The sequence below is a fragment of the Dreissena polymorpha genome, chromosome 16 (assembly GCF_020536995.1).
Source record: "Dreissena polymorpha isolate Duluth1 chromosome 16, UMN_Dpol_1.0, whole genome shotgun sequence".
In the NCBI taxonomy this organism is placed as follows: domain Eukaryota; kingdom Metazoa; phylum Mollusca; class Bivalvia; order Myida; family Dreissenidae; genus Dreissena; species Dreissena polymorpha.
Genome location: NC_068370.1, coordinates 16,931,770 through 16,951,173, shown reverse-complemented (window position 1 = coordinate 16,951,173; position 19,404 = coordinate 16,931,770). Strand labels below are relative to the sequence as shown.

Sequence of the window (19,404 nt, the reverse complement as noted above, 5' to 3'; positions counted from 1 at the left end):
TTTTACCGCGAATTCGGTTGATTTAAGCCGTGTTGATTAAATTTCTGGTATAATCAACGGCACTTGCTACGTTGTTAGGCTACACTGTAAAAAAATGTAGTTCCTTGTATATAACAACTAAATGTTATATCGATGTTATTAAACTTTTAGATTTGCAATTCAATATGAATAAAATTCACGGCTCTTTGTCACAGAACGATATTCTGATTTTAAAAACTGATTGTTTGATCAGCGGTTATTTTTGGAACGCGGAGTAATACACTGACCTTGAATACACTACAGTCATTATCAAAGTGCGACAAACACACGTGAAAACGCAAAATTATCCAGTTAAACTTATTTTGATAAATAAAAAGGTTTACTGAATAAAAAAGTTGGATAAATAGAATAATACGTTAGTCTCAATAAACTTATAACGTGAACCGAGTGTATTGTGGTATTAAGTTACATACTGTTTTTGTGTGATTGCTGGTAAAATATATACAACTGTATACACAAAACCCTCGAACATATTCATAACACTGTCAGGATAAATAACATGATAACTGCACCATCAAATATCTTTATATTTTCGTGCGAGTACTCTCCCTTGAAGAAAAGAAAAGCTCTTACATGGTTGGTACCAATCTCTTGCACGACGGTTACATTACATTCACCTCTATGTTGGGCTCAGAAGGTTACAATACACTAAATGATCGCTTCATGTAGGGCTGTACTCTCTAAAAAAATATCATAGTTGACAGGAAGGCATGTTTTACACTTTTTACCAGTATTCGGGTGTTATCTTGCGGAGATAATGGTAGGGCATGAATAGGTGTTCACTACTGAATCTCTGAAATATGATACACGTGAAGACTATAGTAAACCATTGCACTAGGTTACATTCCACTTAGAAACGGCCGAAAAAAAGTTGCAAAAACAGTCGATTTTGATTTGTGTCAAGTTCTTTCTTGCATTGTACATGACATATCTTTTTTATTGCATAAATCGATTCCGCTTAGAATGGCCTTTAAGAAAAGGTATTGTTATGGGGGTCTCTATGTGCAAAATGTTGCATTTATTTTCGCTCAAAGTTGTCGCTTTTACATTGAATTATATAGGGAAACTATTTAGTGTATTATGACCTAAACGCAAAACCAGGCCTAGTCACAAAGGAGCTGTATTTACAGAAAATCATCATTTTTTTAGTGGGATATGACGCGATTTGGCAAATTTCACGGAATAAATGCGTTTGTTTCACGAATTTAATGAGCATCGTGAGTTTTTAAGAAGAAAATACGTTTTCAGAGGAAAATAAGAAGAAAACCGTACAAAAACTCGTCTTGAGCATCTCAAATCGCAACAATTTGTGCTGAAAGAGCTCATGAACACGTTTTAATAGTTGTTTACTTCTTTTTCTACATAGCTTGTAACAATATTCCAGTATTTTGACCGATTGTTATTATTTAGGGTAATCGTTTTACACCTGAACGCCCGTTATAAATCAAAGCTCCGAACGCGAAAGCCACATGGCTTATCAGGCGTTATAATAAAATGCATTTTCAAGCATTTCTACGTGAAAGATCGGTCTGAAAATTGGCATGCACATAGAAAATAGGTTTATAAATATCGAGAAGTGCTTATTTTTCGCGATGTTAACAGTAAACGTTGTCTAAACGCAAAACCAGGCCTAGTCACAAAGGAGCTGTATTTACAGAAAATCATCATTTTTTTAGTGGGATATGACGCGATTTGGCAAATTTCACGGAATAAATGCGTTTGTTTCACGAATTTAAGGAGCATCGTGAGTTTTTAAGGAGAAATTCGTTTTCAGAGGAAAATAAGAAGAAAACCGTACAAAAACTCGTCTTTAGCATCTCAAATCGCAACAATTTGTGCTGAAAGAGCTCATGAACACGTTTTAATAGTTGTTTACTTCTTTTTCTACATAGCTTGTAACAATATTCCAGTATTTTGACCGATTGTTATTATTTAGGGTTATCGTTTTACACCTGAACGCCCGTTATAAATCAAAGCTCCGAACGCGAAAGCCACATGGCTTATCAGGCGTTATAATAAAATGCATTTTCAAGCATTTCTACGTGAAAGATCGGTCTGAAAATTGGCATGCACATAGAAAATAGGTTTTTTAAGTATCGAGAAGTGCTTATTTTTCGCGATGTTAACAGTAAACGTTGTCTTATAGGTTACAATACACTAAATGATCGCTTCATGTAGGGCTGTACTCTCTAAAAAAATATCATAGTTGACAGGAAGGCATGTTTTACACTTTTTACCAGTATTCGGGTGTTATCTTGCGGAGATAATGGTAGGGCATGAATAGGTGTTCACTACTGAATCCCTGAAATATGATACACGTGAAGACTATAGTAAACCATTGCACTAGAAAAGGTTACATTCCACTAAGAAACGGCCGAAAAAAAAAGTTGCAAAAACAGTCGATTTTGATTTGTGTCAAGTTCTTTCTTGCATTGTACATGACATATCTTTTTTATTGCATAAATCGATTTCGCTTAGAATGGCCTTTAAGAAAAGGTATTGTTATGGGGGTCTCTATGTGCAAAATGTTGCATTTATTTTCGCTCAAAGTTGTCGCTTTTACATTGAATTATATAGGGAAACTATTTAGTGTATTATGACCAGAACGGACTATTGTTATGAAAGCGTCTCATTCATGTCATGATCATACCAAGCGTTCATCATTGAGGTTACAGTATACTAAACAATCTCTTGCACGACGGTTACATTGCATTCACCGCATTAAAGAAAACCATCACATACCATGATATCTTATATCAGTCTTAATTCATTATTATAACATTGATATGGTTTTTTGATGTTAAGAAACCAACATACATACACACGTCGAAGCATGCGATCTTAAATATCCAATCAAATATACATTGAATGCGTTTGTTCAGTTTTAGCTATTTGGTAGACAAAATGGCATCCTGAGCCTTACGCAGAGTTGTATGTGAGAGCAAGGAACGACAACTCTGCGTGGAGATTGGGTTGGTACGGCTATGTATCTTCAATATTGCATTTCTGTTTTCTTCATCATCATCATCATCATCATCATCATCATCATCATCATCATCATCATCATCATCATCATCATCATCATCATCATCATCATCATCATCAGTATCGTCGTCGTCGTCGTTGTCGTCTTCGTCATTATCATTATCATTATTATCATCATCATCATCATCATCATCATCATCATCATCATCATCATCATCATCATCATCATCATCATCATCATCATAATCATCATCATCATCATCATTATCGTCGTCGTCGTCGTATTCGTCATTATCATTATCATCATCATCATCATCATCATCGTCATCATCATCATCATCATCATCATCATCATCATCATCATCATCATCATCATCATCATCATCATCATCATCATCATCATCATCATCATCATCATCATCATCATCGTCATCATCATCATCATCATCATCGTAATCATCATAATCATCGTAATCATCATCATCATCACCGCCATCATCATCGTCATCTTCTTCTTCTTCGTCGTCTTCTTCTTCTTATTCTTCTTCTTCCCAATACTGTACAAAATCAATCTCTGGGGCATAGTCGTACAGGGTGTATGGGGCAAGGCAAAGTGCGACGTTCAAGTATGAGGTGTTTAAAGCGAATACAAAATACATATACTTGGGGAATAAAGGTCCAATGAAAAGTCCTACCTTGAAAGCTTCGATGCTTTCTACTTTGACCTTGGGGTAGCTTATGTGACAGATGGATTGCAGATGGGAAATAAGAATGGTATTTGGGACAAACCCATAAGCGCCGACTGTCAAAGGTAGGAAGAACTGTGATTCGGGGTGGTCTAACAACTGTTGTGTTATCCCATACCCTATCACTAGATGAATCTGGTTATACGTTTCTGCAACGTAGGAAAGCTTTATGCTGAAATAATCGAGCAAATGCATCTGCTGGATGTGTAGTCGCCTTTTTCTCAGCGAGCCTTTCGTCTTGAACAGTTTCTAGTGTTTCTAACTTTGTGGCAGTAGATTGGTCCCAGACGGTTCTTTAATATACTAGGAGCGGTCTGATAAGAGTTTTGTGTGACTGACACTTAATGTCTTTGGGGTAGCTTGACAGATTTCTTTGCACGAATACCAGGGAGTTGTTGACTTTCTTTGTTGTTGATTTAATCTGAACTTTCTAGACTATGTTGGTAAATACGTTTCCGCAAATTAAATAAACCCATTTTCTTTTTTTAAGTTGTGATTTGCGGGTAGTGAGGATATTTAAGATTGGGTTCTGTTACGTGTAACTTGGACTATTGCATATTTACGTGAAGCAGATCGAACTTGTGTTTTTTTGTGATTCCGTTTCAGACCATTTGTTGCATTTCCATGAAATCTATGTGGAATCAGGTGCCAAAGCAGTCGCAAGTAACACTGTATGGATTGATCTAAACTGAATAAGGAAATTTTACACAAGAAAACTTGTAGTTTGATCATGGTTTGGGGTGGCAGCCACCTGTCATGGACATCTTGTGAGCAGATACGTTCCAACTATATTATTTTTTTGAATTGTTATTTGGTTTGAAGGACCGAAGCAAGAGATCTACAAACGTGAGTAAATGAACATGTCAATGGTATGACTTCATAGCGGACAGGGTAGCTCTGGTCCGGTGCTACTTTGGTCGCATATAGCATAAGACTCATTATCGCGTCTTATTTCATATTCACAGATCTGTGTGCTCTACAATACAGATTTATCTCAACATGTTATAGCGATACTTTTCGACCGTAGTAAATGTATTTAAAGTATTGCGTTGTTGTTCTTTTGATTTTTATTTAACTTGTTGTTGCACAGGTTCTCTTTCTTATCACAATCGGACAATATAACTTCAAATCCAATTGGAAGAAACACTGCCGTTCCCATACATTGAAAAAACACAACATATAGAACGAAAAACAACGCCGTATTTAGATTTAGATTTTATTATTTTTATTATTATTAATATTATTATGTATTAATACAAAATTATATAAAACACAAACACGCAAACCAAAAGGTTAATTTTTGTTTCAACATTAAATAAATTGGAATGTAATGTAAGGAAAACACGTTAACAGGCGTCAGGTGATTACATAATGACACATGAAACATACGAAATCTACCGAGTAAACGAACGTTTGGACAAAGAACAAATATGTTACAAAAGCAGTTATTAGTAAAATCAGATTATCTGTTTAAAGCGAAACATTATATTCACCTGTGATAAACGTTTATCATTCTCCTTCATATATAATAATAAACCCTGTTTTACAATAATATAAATCTTGAAAATACTATTAAAGTGATCTAAATCGGACATCTAATGAATGGAGTCGATTATACTATGATTAATTTCGACTGTACTTTTTACCAAGAAGACCAATAGGACTCTTGGCGCTTTCCTGGGTTGAAGGTTTCATGGCTTGAACCTGTATTGTTTTTCAGCTGAGTGTCACCATGCCCAATCACGATCGTGATTTCATAACAACAGCATTTTGTTTGTACTTTTCAAGAATATTTAAGACTTTATTCTTGAGATTTACACCCCAACCAAACATCAATCTCCCCGTCATATTACAATTTAGACTATCGTTGGGCAAAGTTTCATGAAGGGTGGGGAATACATGTGACCTCTATAGCGTTAATAAATTTGAATATTCGAGTTGGATCTTTGTTAAAGATACCATGTGAACCAGCTCAACATTGGTTGATAATTCATAGCTTTCGACAAAGTTTCGTAAAGATTAAATCAAACACGTGCCCGCTTAAGTGTTAAAAGGCTTTATATTGACGACGCAGTATTTATGACAAATGGCGGACAAAACGCGATCATAAACAAGCACACTTGAGCCCCAGATGAGATCAAAAATATGATTACACATATATCATCAACTAGAAGTAAAGCTATAGAATAGTTAGTCTATTTAAAATGTATATGCTAATTATGGCAGCAATGTTTTTCTCATAATTTAAATGTTGTAAACAAAGTACATGTATACACAAGTATCATAGGAATGGCCATGGTGCATGCTTGGGATATACCAGACAAAACACTGGAAGAAAAGCATTAAAGGGATCTTTTCACGGTTTGTTAAATTGACAAAATTGAAAAAAGCTGTTTCAGATTCGCAAATTTTCGTTCTAGTTATGATATTTGTGAGGAAACAGTATTACTGAACATTTACCATAGTCCAATATAGCTATTATATGTATCTTTTGACTATTTGAAAACCTAAAAATTATACAGCGTTGAAACGCGAAACGATTGAATAATTTGGAGAGTTCTGTTGTTATCGTTTAAATTAACGAAACTACGAAGATTGCTTATATATGGTATAAAATACTTATTCTGTGTATACTCGGCATAATAGCCGAGAGGGCCTATGCGTTTTACTTCAGACTAACTCCAGGACTCCGGGGGTCACTGGTTCGAGCCCTGGTACCGGCTACTTTTTTTCCTTGTTTTAATTTTATTCTTGATTTTTTACTGAAGCTTTTCAGATTTAATGTTTACATTTATCAATATAAAGAATTTAATGAAAACTTCAAAATATGCTAAAATCTGTGAAAAGGCCCCTTTAAACCAATAAAGTATGTGACTCTTGGGAGCAATCTGTGGATATATATATATATAAACAAAAATGTGGCTACTAATAAAATGCGATGCACAGCCATGATTTATCATGATTAAATGCATGGTTTTTGTATAAAGATTCTTCAAGACAAACTCAACGCCGTCACGCCTTCTTGTCCGACTGTTTAAACAATATCCCCATGCAATTCACGCACTAGTCAAATTGGTCATGGATATTTTCACGACCTCATTTTGCTTTAGCACAAATCTTTTGGACGCGTCTCAATATTTGCTTTTTAACGGCAAATAAAAACATGTATATTCACACATCGATTGCGTTGAAATGTGACACGTTTTTATTCGTATGGAAGATGAATACGAGTAACTTATTAGTTACAATGTAAACATAAATTATTGCCAAGCTAACGCTGCGTTGTCCGCACTTCAGTTTTTATAACAACTCCCCTGTTGTCAACATATGCAGGTTCGGAAGGCAAACTCTGGTCATCAAGTGTCCAATCTAATACCAAATTGCGCTGTTCGTCCGTTTTTCCCCTGCCCTCGCCCGTGGAATGTAGACCGTCCTCGTACCAGTTGAAGGTCAAACCTCTGTGGTCTGAAATTACATATTTGAACATTCGTTTGTTTTGTGGTATTAACACGTGATATCTCCACAATAATTGTACCAACATTTTAAAGTTGCATTTTGCTTTGTTAATAACCACTTAGTTAATGTTGAGATCATGATTTTATATGTTATGTTTAAACAACAAATGTGTTGATGTTGTCGACATTTTGACGAAGGTTAAAGGCAGAAATGTAACTTGACAAAATACATTATCAGAGGACCTTTTTATATACAAGAGGGCAAAAGGTCATACGGTGAGACATGAATGAACTCAATTGTTTTGAGTAGGCAGTGTTCACAATAGCTCACAATAGTCTTATAAAGGTCATAGCTTCAACACCTGGCAGGCATGTTTTGAATGAACCACAATCATTTTCAAGCTCAATGCACATATCAGAGCATAAGGCATACGCACACAATAATGTATTTCTGGTACGCCGACTGAGAATTGTTTGTGTTTGTAATTTTAATTGTTTAAGTATAGTCATGATAATATTTGATTAAAAAGGCGAAAACTATTGTACAGACACGTGAACAACGGGTATTGCCAATCCATTTCTCTTCAAATAAAAATAAAAATATTGAAATGACAGGATAACAGTTATCAACGATATACCTTATTGATATTGATAACTCGAAGGATAAAGCGTTATTTCTTTATAGATAAAAGCTTTTATCAGATTGTGTTTGTTTCTGATAAATCTCTAAGTTAGCAGCAAGCGGAGGATTAACACAAAATCAAATGTTATATTTAATTTCACGTTACATTTGTAATAATCAAATTAAAAATGAACACATTATTGTATAACTATGGTAAATTTAAGTATTGTTTAAAACTAAATAAAAAATAGAATAAGACGTTTACCTATTAAACCATATTTTTCAGATGTGTTATCAGAACAAACCATTTTTGCTTAGGTCATAAACGTACCAATTGTTTTAAGATAGCCACAAATGGACACACCGTGGCTGCCAGATGGTAAAATATGTAAAGCCACTTATCTAATTAATGGGAGAAACCATAAGATCATTTTAAGACAAATGTACCGACCAAATTTAATAAATATTTGGCAATACATGAAAACTATATAGTGTTTATACCCGTTTTCTTTCATTTGACATAGTGATATAGGTTTTGGTTCCACGTGGTAAGTTTTGACTCGATACACATATAATGTAACAAATGATCTAACAAAGAGTGTTCACATGCTTTTTCTTAAAAATTACTTAGTCACCTAATGTTCGGCCGAAATTGAGTTTTGAACCGAGTCGCAATATAATCGTAGTAAATGTTTTAATCATGTTTCAACAAGTGTTTACATGACACATGTTTACGACGTGTTACCAATGACGCACGAAGGACGAAAGGCGATATTAAAAGCTCTCTATAAGAACGTTGTTCTCATGTGAGCTATAAAAACGCGTACATCCATGGTACGTGTATTGGTTATAATACCTATGGTATTTTCCAATCTTCAATAGGTAAGCATTATTATAATTAGAAGTAATTATCCGTTACGAGAATAGAATGTCAAAAATATATACACATATTGAAACTTCGCCTGCGCCACACGTTGTGATGAAGACTATGACTTAAGAAACTGAGCGCTCAAAAATATAGCAACAGATGTTGTCAAATGCCAATTTTACTATTACATTATTTAGCCTGTTACTAGATATAGAACAACAATATCGGACCTTTAGAAAGTACGTGTGCACATACATATACGAATCGAATAATTCTATGTTACCGACTGCATTTAGTGCGTAATGTATTCTTAATATGGATGCTACATGACTCCGACTATACACTGCAATTATCATTACCTTGAAAATTCGGATACACTGTATATTGCTGGTTCTTCCAGGTATAGTACAGGTATTCCATTTCCCACATTGAGTCCGCCTCGTTAGTGGATAGGAAAGATTTGTACCAGATTGTAGCCTTATGTTCGGGGACATACGGGACGGACTGGTTGTTCTTCTTTACTTCCGCCAACCAGTCTGAAAATCTTTTTTCATATTACATCAGTTTAATCATACGCTAACGTCGAGTAAAATTGGATACACGGGCTTTCCAAAATATATTCTACCAAAACTATTATTTTTTATATTAGAAATTGAATGAGCATAACAGTGGTTCTCTAAGTTAAAACGCATGTCAAACATCATGTTACTTTCTATTAGGATCAGCGTCGTTGACAATTGAATATTTATAAGTGAATATGGTACATGTACGGTAACACCAGTAGGGGACTTAAATATATATGTGTCATAGCCTGTAGAACTGAACATTCACGTAAGTGAAATCATTTCAAGATTAAACCAATTAACAACACGCAGATTGATACAACGGACAATACTCCGACCGCTAGAATCAAAGTTTTGTAATTGAACCAATATCAGCTTTAGTATTGTTAAGAATCACTTAAGCAAAATATTTATTGAGAGCGCGTTGAAATTTTACCGACGTTACTGGTATGATAAAATTAAAATGTTCAATATGGCCACAGCAGATAAAAAATCTCCTTCTCCTTGCGGCAATGCTTTTGAAAACAAATCAATGTTTTCTTAGTGTGGTGAACAGCCATCCAATGATCATTTATGTGAACACTATTTGAAATCAATTATGCGGTCACTTACATAACACAATTAAAATTGTTATGCAATGAGGGTCGTATATTGCAATTTCTAATATGTTTTTGTTATACCGGGGTAAATAGTTTTTAATGATTTGAAAGTTTGCTAAAGCCATTTTTTGCTTATACAAACATGAATTAAAATCCAGGTCCACCAATGTTTTATTAGGCCTTAAACTTTTACAGCGTTTTCATGACCTCACAAATATGCCATAAAAGTCCAAATTTAGCAGCAACAGTAAGAAAACCGTTAAAACCTTTACATTCTTATACAAACAAGTCACATTTATATTTGAAACCATACAAATTCATAATGATAAAATCTAATGAATATCAACACCTGATGAATTTCTGGTTAAATTAAAATATATAATTTTAGTTTTTTCGCAAATAAAAAGTCTTCAATTTAATATAAAACATTAAGTTATAGTGTGGTGCTAACCGGCACATAGGTTTCATCCAAACTTAATCAAATTATTCATGAATTAATAAAAATAAAGAAAGTAAAAACGAGGTCGCCATTGACGTTTGATCGAAACTACAGTCCAACAGCATAAAGCAGAAAAGCACAAACGTAATTGGCAAACAATACTCGTGTTTAATACTTAAAAGGCTTTAGGCTGCAATGTCATGTTTTAGTAGTTCAACTAGTCACGCAAATAGACAGAAAATATTTCAGAGTGTTTGATCGTTTCGAACGCAGATAGGACGTTGTTTTTTTCTGATGTTATGTGTGTGTTATGCACGTGTACCATGTCTTGTGTGTAAAAAAAAGGAAAACAATCTACAAGCTTGTAATTGCATAAAAATTAGTTGTAATGTGCCGCAAAGAAAGATTGGTATAATAAAATATTTTATTTAGGTTATTAAAGATACAAAAATATGCGACAAAAATCAAAATATTCACTCATATCAAGTTGCATCTACATACCTATGCAACCACACCCGCACGTGACCCAGAAATATTAAAGTGTCGTGGAGGCTTATTGAAATTCGTCTACGTAGTGCAAGACTTCAAACAACGCCCTAAAAGTTAAATTGTTATCTTCTGTTTTTTGTTTCAGAAATTAAAACTAGAGCTTTGTCACAGACGTGACGTATACCCCACATGCTGCATTGACACAGACTATTTTGCATGCTGTCTTCACCAAACAAGAGAAGCTAATGTATGCGATTTTTAAGAATTATAATGCCATTACCATTTATGGCCATTCTGACATTTGAACTCTTGAATTCTTTTGCATGACACGCCTTCCAATGACTACCGAGTAATTTTAAATCCCAAAAGGAATGAAATAGTTATGAGCCGAACCAGCTCATTTATGGCCTTTTTTGACGTTTGAACTCCAATTGTGACATTGACCTTAGAGATATCGACGTTATTCGTTCGTATGACACACCGTCCAATGATTGTGAACAAATGTACAGAGTAATTTTAAAATCTCACAATCAATGACATAGTTATGGCCCGGACAAGATAAGTAATGGCCATTTTTGACCTTTGAACTCAAAGTGTGACCTTGACCTTAGAGATATTGACGAAATTCTTTTGCATGACACACCGTCAAATGACTGTGAACGGATGAACCGAGTAATTTTTAAATCTTACAATGAATGACATAGTTATTGCCCGGACAAGATAATTTATGGCCATTTTTTACCTTTGCACTCAAAGTGTGACCTTGGAGATATTGACGTAATTCTTTTGCATGACACACCGTCCAATGATGGTGAACAGATGAACCGAGTAATTTTTAAATCTTACAATGAATGACATAGTTATTGCCCGGACAAGATAATTTATGGCCATTTTTGACCTTTGCACACAAAGTGTGACACTGACCTTGGAGATATCGACGTCATTCTTTCGCGCGACACACCGTCAAATGATGGTGAATAAATGTGCCAAATGATTTTAAAATCTCACAATGAACGACATAGTTATGGCCCGGACAAGCTCATTAATGGCCATTTTTGACCTTTGAACTCACAGTATGACATTGACCTTGAAGATATTGACGTAATTCTTTCGCGCTACACACCGTCCAATGATGGTGAACAAATTTGCCAAATGATTGTAAAATCTAGTAATGAACGACATAGTTATGACCCGGACAAGCTCATTTATGGCCAGTTTTTACATTTGAACTTAAAGTGTGACCTTGACCTTGGAGATATAGACTTATTTTTTTTGCTCGACACACCGTCTAATGATGGTGCACAAATGTATCAAATGATTTTAAAATTTCACAATGAACAACATAGTTATGGCCCGGACAAGCTCATTCATGGCAATTTTTAACCTTTAACATCAAAGTGTGACCTTGACCTAGGAGATATAGACGTAATTCTTTCGCGCGACATACCGTTCAATAAAGGTGAACACATGTGCCAAATGATTTTAAAATCTCACTATGAACGACAAAGTTATGGCCCAGACAAGCATTTGAACTTTGAACTCCAAGTGTGACTTTTACATTGGAGATATAGACGCAATTCTTTCGCGCGACACACCGTCCATGATGGTGAACAAATGTACCAAGTCGTTTTAAAATCTAACGATAAATGACACAGTTATGGTCCGGACAAACATTCTGTTAAAAACGCACTAAGTGACCCCGTGACCTAGTTTTAACCCGGCATGTCCCATATTGAAACTTGACCTAAACATCATCAAGATACAACTTGTGACCAAGTTTAGTGAAGATCGGATGAATTTTTGGAACAGACCGACCGATCGACAGACAGATAGACAGACCGACCGACAAAGTGACTCCTACATAGCCCCCATTACCAATGTTGCGGTTCAAGTGTGATTGTGTGTTAAGCATACCATTGAGTAATCTATATATACAGGTAATCAAATATATTTAGATGACATGTTTTAACTTTATTATGATTCACTTGCTTTAGTTTATTTTGCGAAAACTCTTATCTTCAGTGCCAGTGATAAATCGGTTGAATATGACAGACTAATGTAGCTGTACGTTTAAATTGCGAGCCCTGTGTAAACAAGTGCAGTCTGAGAGCAATAACGAGTGCGCATTTGTTATGGTGGAATTGTTGCTTAACGACAAAAATTTGCTTTATAGACTGTTTATCACTTGACGCTATAACGTTTCTAGCCAGATATTACTTCTCATAATTTGAAAATAAGCTTATACAAAATAACGAACTAATAAGTTTGAGTAAATTCAACAAATACAGTTTAAAAATATGAATTTACATTAATCTTATTTTTTACAAGAACCATGAACACTCCGCGAAACCTAGCTTTCAACGTTCTTGTTATTAATTAATAATTTAAATAATTGCACAACCTTAACCTATAACTAAATGAAAGCCAATAGACCAATCAATGCAGTGAGATTAAAGTTGAACAAATGGACTCAGTTCTAAACCGATGTCTTCAACGCAATATCATTACATGTCTTCAAAAAGGGATTTTGTGTCCCGTATTTGACAAACCAAAAACAATTGACAAAATCGGAATCATTATAACCTTAAACTTTGATAATGAGCGAAGGACACAAATAAAATATCAATAAACATGTTTGATAACGAGAGTAAGAGTTTCTCTTTTTGTATTAATTTGTATTTGTATATATATAATAGAAGTAAAAACACGTGTCTGGGATTTTAAATATATATTGATTTAGCCAACGCGTTTCGCATAGCTCATCAGGGCATAATACAATATATTACAACGTCAAAATGTCATGGAGATAACGTCATATCAATTATGACGCCATAACGTCAATAAATATTAAATGAAATTTCATTTGGGTTTAAATACATGTATAAAATGTTGTTCTTTTGCTAACCTAGCTGAAATATTGTTTGAAAATAGCTTATAAAATGGAAATATTTTAAACTTTGGTTCATTATGTGAACATTCATCTAAATGTTTACTTAAAGGCATCTGTCTTGTTGAGGGGTCTCGCATTTGTTGTTCATGGACAGATCGCCTATTTCTAAGTTTATCGCCAGTTTGGCCTATATAATATTGTTTGCATCCATTGCATACTAATACATAAATCACATTTTGTATATCACATGACATATTAGTTTTTATTTTGAACATTTTGCCATTAAAATCAAAAGAATTCCCTTCAATAATATAACCACACAGGGCGCATCTAGGGTCATTACATTTGGATACTCTTTGTTCTTGAGATGAAAAGTAAGATTTGGTTAACAGACGTTTTAAATTAGGTGGCTGTCGCTTACATTTTATTATCTTCTGATTTGAAATTATTTTATTCATAACCGGGTCTGTTTGTAAAATGTCAATGTTGTTTTTTAATACGCCAAACAGTTCTTTATTTTTTGGATTTTGTGTTGAAATAAATGGAATTATATTACTCTTGTCTTTTTGTGTTGATTTTGAAAGTAATTCATGTTTAGGGATGGAAAGTGCTTTTTTAATACCTGTATTTATAATAGATTGTGGATATTTTCTTTGAATAAGGGAATGCTTAAGTTCATTTAAACGTTTTAGTTTAAGTTTATCATTCGAAACTTTGGTGCAGATCCGTTTCGCTAAAGTGAAAGGAATATTTATCTTTGTGTGTTTATTATGACACGAGGTAAAATTAAGATATTGTTTAGAATCGGTTTCTTTGTAATATATATCAGTATTAATTTCAGTATTGTTTTTTATAATCAATATATCAAGAAATGGTAACTCGAGTGTGCTTGTTTGCATTGTAAACTTGATATCCGAATGTAAGTTGTTTAAAATAGTATAACAGTTTTGAAGTTCATGGGGAAATTTTGTCCAGAAAATAAAGCAATCGTCTAGAAATCTTTTCCAAAATGTTTTTATAAAAGAAAGAAATTCATCATTATAAATTGATCCAATTCTTGCATATAGTTTTTGTTCTAAAAATCCCACTACCAATTTAGCGTATGTTGGCGCGAATTTAGTACCCATTGCAGTCCCTTTAGATTGGTTGTAGTACTTATCATCAAAATTGAAGTTATTATTTTCAAGTATTATTTTTATGCCTTCTTTTATAAACCGCTGCGAAAACCTTTCATTAACCGAATCTGGATATTTTTGAAGCCAATAATCAATAGCTTTTAAACCAAGAGTATGCGGTATATTAGAATATAAATTAATTACATCAAATGATACTAATGTACTTGACTCTGGAACTTGTGAAGGTATATGTTTTAGGAAATCTATGTTATTTGTTATATTGCTATTGACATATTTTACAAACGGTTTTAACAAGATATCAAATAAAGAACTTAAACGACTTGTTTCACAGTTAGTTCCAGCGACTATTGGGCGAAAGTTTAAATCGTCTGGATCCATTAACTCTATTTATTCTGAATTGCTATGTTTAATTGCATCCTGAATGATTTTACTTTTATGAATTTTTGGAAGACCATAAATTAGACTTGTTTTCCATTCGAATTTTACTAAGAAATCATTTTCCTGTTTAGTTAGTTTATTATTTTCCTTTAGTAAATTGCGTATTTTTGAAAGTGTTATTTGACTACCATTATCAGGGATTTGTTTATAATATTCAACGTCATTTAACATTGCTAATAATTTTCTTCTATAAAAGTCTGTATTCATTATAACAATTCCGCCACCCTTATCTGCTTCTTTAATAGTTATGGATTTGTCTTCTGCTAATAAATCTATAGCTTTTCTTTCTTTTAATGATATGTTATGTTTAGTGTCATTTTCCATTTGAGAATGTTGAAGGCAAAGTGTTCGAGTAACATTTATATAATGGTCTAGTGTATTATTTCTATGTTTAGGTGGATAAAAGGACGTTTGATTTTTTACAATAGAATTGTAAAAGAAACAATTCCACTTCATTATTTTCATTTTATAAGCTATTTTCAAACAATATTTCAGCTAGGTTAGCAAAAGAACAACATTTTATACATGTATTTAAACCCAAATTAAATTTCATTTAATATTTATTGACGTTATGACGTCATAATTGATATGACGTTATCCCCATGACATTTTGACGTTGTAATATATTGTATTATGCGCTGATGAGCTATGCGAAACGCGTTGGCTAAATCAATATATATTTAAAATCCCAGACACGTGTTTTTACTTTTATTATATAATATTCACAATCTGGATTATTACATTTTACTTATATAACTATATATATATATATATATATATATATATATATATATATATATATATATATATATATATATATATATATATATATATATAGCCCTGTTTTTGCTACATTGCGAACAAAAAGACTTGTCAAGACAACATATATATATATATATAAGTCTCCGTTTTAGCATAAATGTAACTTCGCTTTGCTTCCTCAAAAGTGCCAAATTTAAAGGTGACTTTGTACTTTGTAAAATACTATGAAAATCGTTGCTTTTGCAAGTGAACTACTTACAAAAGACGAATGAGGAAGTTAAAGTAAGCTTAATTCCTATTCACTATTCAAACCTATTTAAGGAAGCTTTTATCTCATCCATTGACGGACACTTGCCTATGGATATCAGTTCATGAACAAAACATGCAACGGAGGCATGACGCGGTTGCATGAAACACGCAAAATGTGCACTCATCTTCCTGGTATGGAGGTCGCATAAAGGTTATCTTGCCGTTGATAGTGTATGCACTAAACAAACAGAGAAATCCTTTACGATGACAAAGCAAGTAGCTTGTAAGCTTCAAAATTTTAATTTGCAAATATTATGTACATGCGCGCACATTACACATAACATCTAATTGTTTGGTGCTTATCATTATTTAGTTGTTAACAAGAAACTCGAACAAAACATTCTATTGGCTTTATTCTGAATTACAGTGACGACAAATTACCCAATGACGTACATTTAAATGAAGAGCAGACAGCATATTAAACTAGCTAAGTCCAGCATAAACATCTTTACTATCTGCATTCCAATAACTAGAGGAAGTCGATTTGGAAAAATCGAATGAGGTTCCGAAGAGATCATTTTGTGTTTAGTATACACATGTTTGAGAAGTTTGTAGTTAAGCGTCTGTTTTTGAAATTGACGCCATTCGATTCACATAATTATATAATCATCATTATATTATTATTATGTGTATTATAATGATAACATAATGTTCTATTATATAATAATTAGTATAGCATGATTTATATTATAACGATAACATAATTTTCTGTTATATAATTATTATTTTATTATTAATTCTATTATAACGATAACATAATTTTCTGTTAGGTACAACGATTCATATTTTTTCTATCAATCGATTGCGATCGAGCGTTTGCATGTGCATGAACTTTCATTAGGCAAACATGAACATCTGTTTGTGCAGCATTTAAAAATCACATTTCAGCTTAAGCAACTGATAATAAGGAATTAACGCATTTAACTTGCTGAAACGTTTTGATTGAAGGCTCAAACATTACTTGAAACCGATACAAAACACATAATACTTTCGCATACGCGAACAGCCAAGTTTTCATAAGTAATCATTTTAACATATAATCTTGACGACCTAAGCCATAACATGACGATGCAAATATTCTTAAAAGAAAGTTGAACATGTCTTGAAAACACTAAATCCTTTTTGTTTGATACAAATGCAGAATTGCGTAGTATTTAACAAGCTAAGAATTAATAAATACATTACTATTAAAAAAAAACTATCTTTTCTTTGTCTGACTTCTTTTCATCAAACGTTTGATATTGAAATTATGAACTATGATGTGTTTTAGATGACACCTTAAACCGAAATAACACGATGTAGAATGCCAAGAGGGTCAATAGTTGGTGTAAATGGTAAGAAATGGTTTGACCACAATCAAGAAACCTCGGAAAATAGCCAACGCTAAATACATTACCTTGAAACTTTATCCATGGCAACCGATTTGGAGCGAAGCCGGACGTGCCCAGGGTGGGATATAAAAACACTGGATACTTCGTATCTACTTCTAAACAGCAGTCGCTCACCAGGGAGCTGTGTCTGATGCTTTTACCCTGGAGCGAGTAGCCGCTAACATTTGGACTGTGGCCGTATTTTCGGTCAACCAGTTTGAGGTATCTATAGAAATATGGAGACACAGTCAGGTCGTCTTCGAGAATCACCGCCATTTCAGGGGTTTCTCTTGGTGGATTCCATGTCTGAAATACAAGGTCGTCATGATAATGAAAACGAACATAGGGAAACAAGAACATTCACTGCAATCTCTTATTTGAGTTGCATTCGGGTTGCATATATAAATGGCAGTTTTCGGACCTTTGAATTGCATTCGGATTACCGATATAAACGGTAGTTTTTGGACCTTTGCGTTGCATTAAGGTGGCCGATTTTATTGTAGTTTTAGGACCTTTGTGAATAAAGAGGACGTAGCTTAGTCATGATGGCCGTTCAGTATGTATGTGCAGAGATTCAAACGCCTTATTGCGGTAAGCATCATGAAACAAGGCCGAATGAGCCAAGGAAGTTGGACGGTTGTCGATAGTTGCACAATATGACCCCGAATGAGTACCGGTCATGACGGAAGGTTTCTATAAAATTGCAGGGCATAGATAGAGGAACCCCCTTAATGACTTATATGGTTTATGTTAAGAATCGTTCTCGGTACATTACCCTTGCATCACAAAACAAATGTCTATTGTGAAACTGAGTAAATCGTTTAAAACGTCATCGATTTCGCTGTCTCTTTTTATAATTCTGAAATCGCATGTCTTTCACACCTTTCCTCCTGTTAACATTCGGTGACTTTATCGACGATTCAGTGGGTATCATAATACGAAATGCATAGCTTTCTTGTATATACACGTACTAGACGTATTCCATTAGTAATATTCGCGGAATATACTTCTTTTGTTTTGCTTCCCGCTGTATCCACTCAGGTTGATTAATCATTGCAAAGCCATGCAATGTTCAAAAATAGTGATTTTAAAACGATGTGTTCCAGAACGTTTCCATTACTTTTGTTTACAATTTTTATGTAGCACAGGGCGTTTATTAAGTTCACGTTTGGCCTTAATAGTGTTTTATAAGATCTAAAACCGGTAGAACGGTTTCATACTGTATACGTGTTATAAGAGATTCTCATGCGATGATAATTGTTTATTATCTATATAAACCAAGACAACACATTTTGATTGGTGAAAACAATTGAACAAGGATACACATCGGGCTTTAGAGTTTAATTTGCACCACTTGAATCTGCCATTTAAGTATGTACGATTGTTTCCGCATTTTGCTGTTCCAAATAAACTTATCGTTAAACCTAAAATAAATTTTATTCATTTGTAGCGTTTAAGCTATACTGATGTGTATAATGGTTGAAAAGCAAACAATTTAATAAACCCCTGATTTAGTCCGGGTATATCGCCGTTTTCAACCGTATTTTATTTGTTAGTTTGAGAAAATGACGCATAATATTAAAATATATACATTTATATAAATTTCTGTTTAAAAAAGACTCCTTTTTCAATAGTAAAAAATGCATTTACTTAACGAAATATTTTGTCTATTGTAATGTTGAAAACGCCCTGAC

General features: G+C 33.7%; 1 protein-coding gene and 1 long non-coding RNA gene across 11 annotated transcripts in view; one reads left to right on the top strand and one right to left on the bottom strand.

The window, feature by feature from the left end:
* Positions 1 to 19,404, bottom strand: part of LOC127861846 (uncharacterized) — a 129,137-nt gene that overhangs the window by 35,453 nt on the left and 74,280 nt on the right. Inside the window, exons 2-4 of one of the 8 annotated variants that reach the window (XM_052400530.1) lie at positions 17,737 to 18,016; positions 9,075 to 9,251; positions 7,104 to 7,235 (exon numbers count right to left, since the gene is read on the bottom strand). The exons of 3 other annotated variants lie outside the window; for them this stretch is intronic. In XM_052400530.1, the coding sequence (XP_052256490.1) occupies positions 7,104 to 7,235; positions 9,075 to 9,251; positions 17,737 to 18,016 (589 nt within the window). Of the gene's footprint in view, positions 1 to 6,957; positions 7,236 to 9,074; positions 9,252 to 17,736; positions 18,017 to 19,404 lie in introns of those variants that run through there. 4 more of the 8 variants (XM_052400529.1, XM_052400528.1, XM_052400527.1 and 1 more) reach the window with 4 other exon arrangements.
* LOC127861848 (uncharacterized) lies at positions 8,279 to 18,542 on the top strand. Of its 3 annotated transcripts, none has more exons than XR_008040323.1 (2): positions 8,279 to 8,395; positions 17,611 to 18,542. It is a non-coding gene; the product is annotated as an uncharacterized LOC127861848 (long non-coding RNA). The 3 variants fall into 3 exon arrangements; XR_008040322.1 differs by lacking the exon at positions 8,279 to 8,395 and adding an exon at positions 8,657 to 8,729; XR_008040321.1 differs by lacking the exon at positions 8,279 to 8,395 and adding an exon at positions 12,691 to 12,742.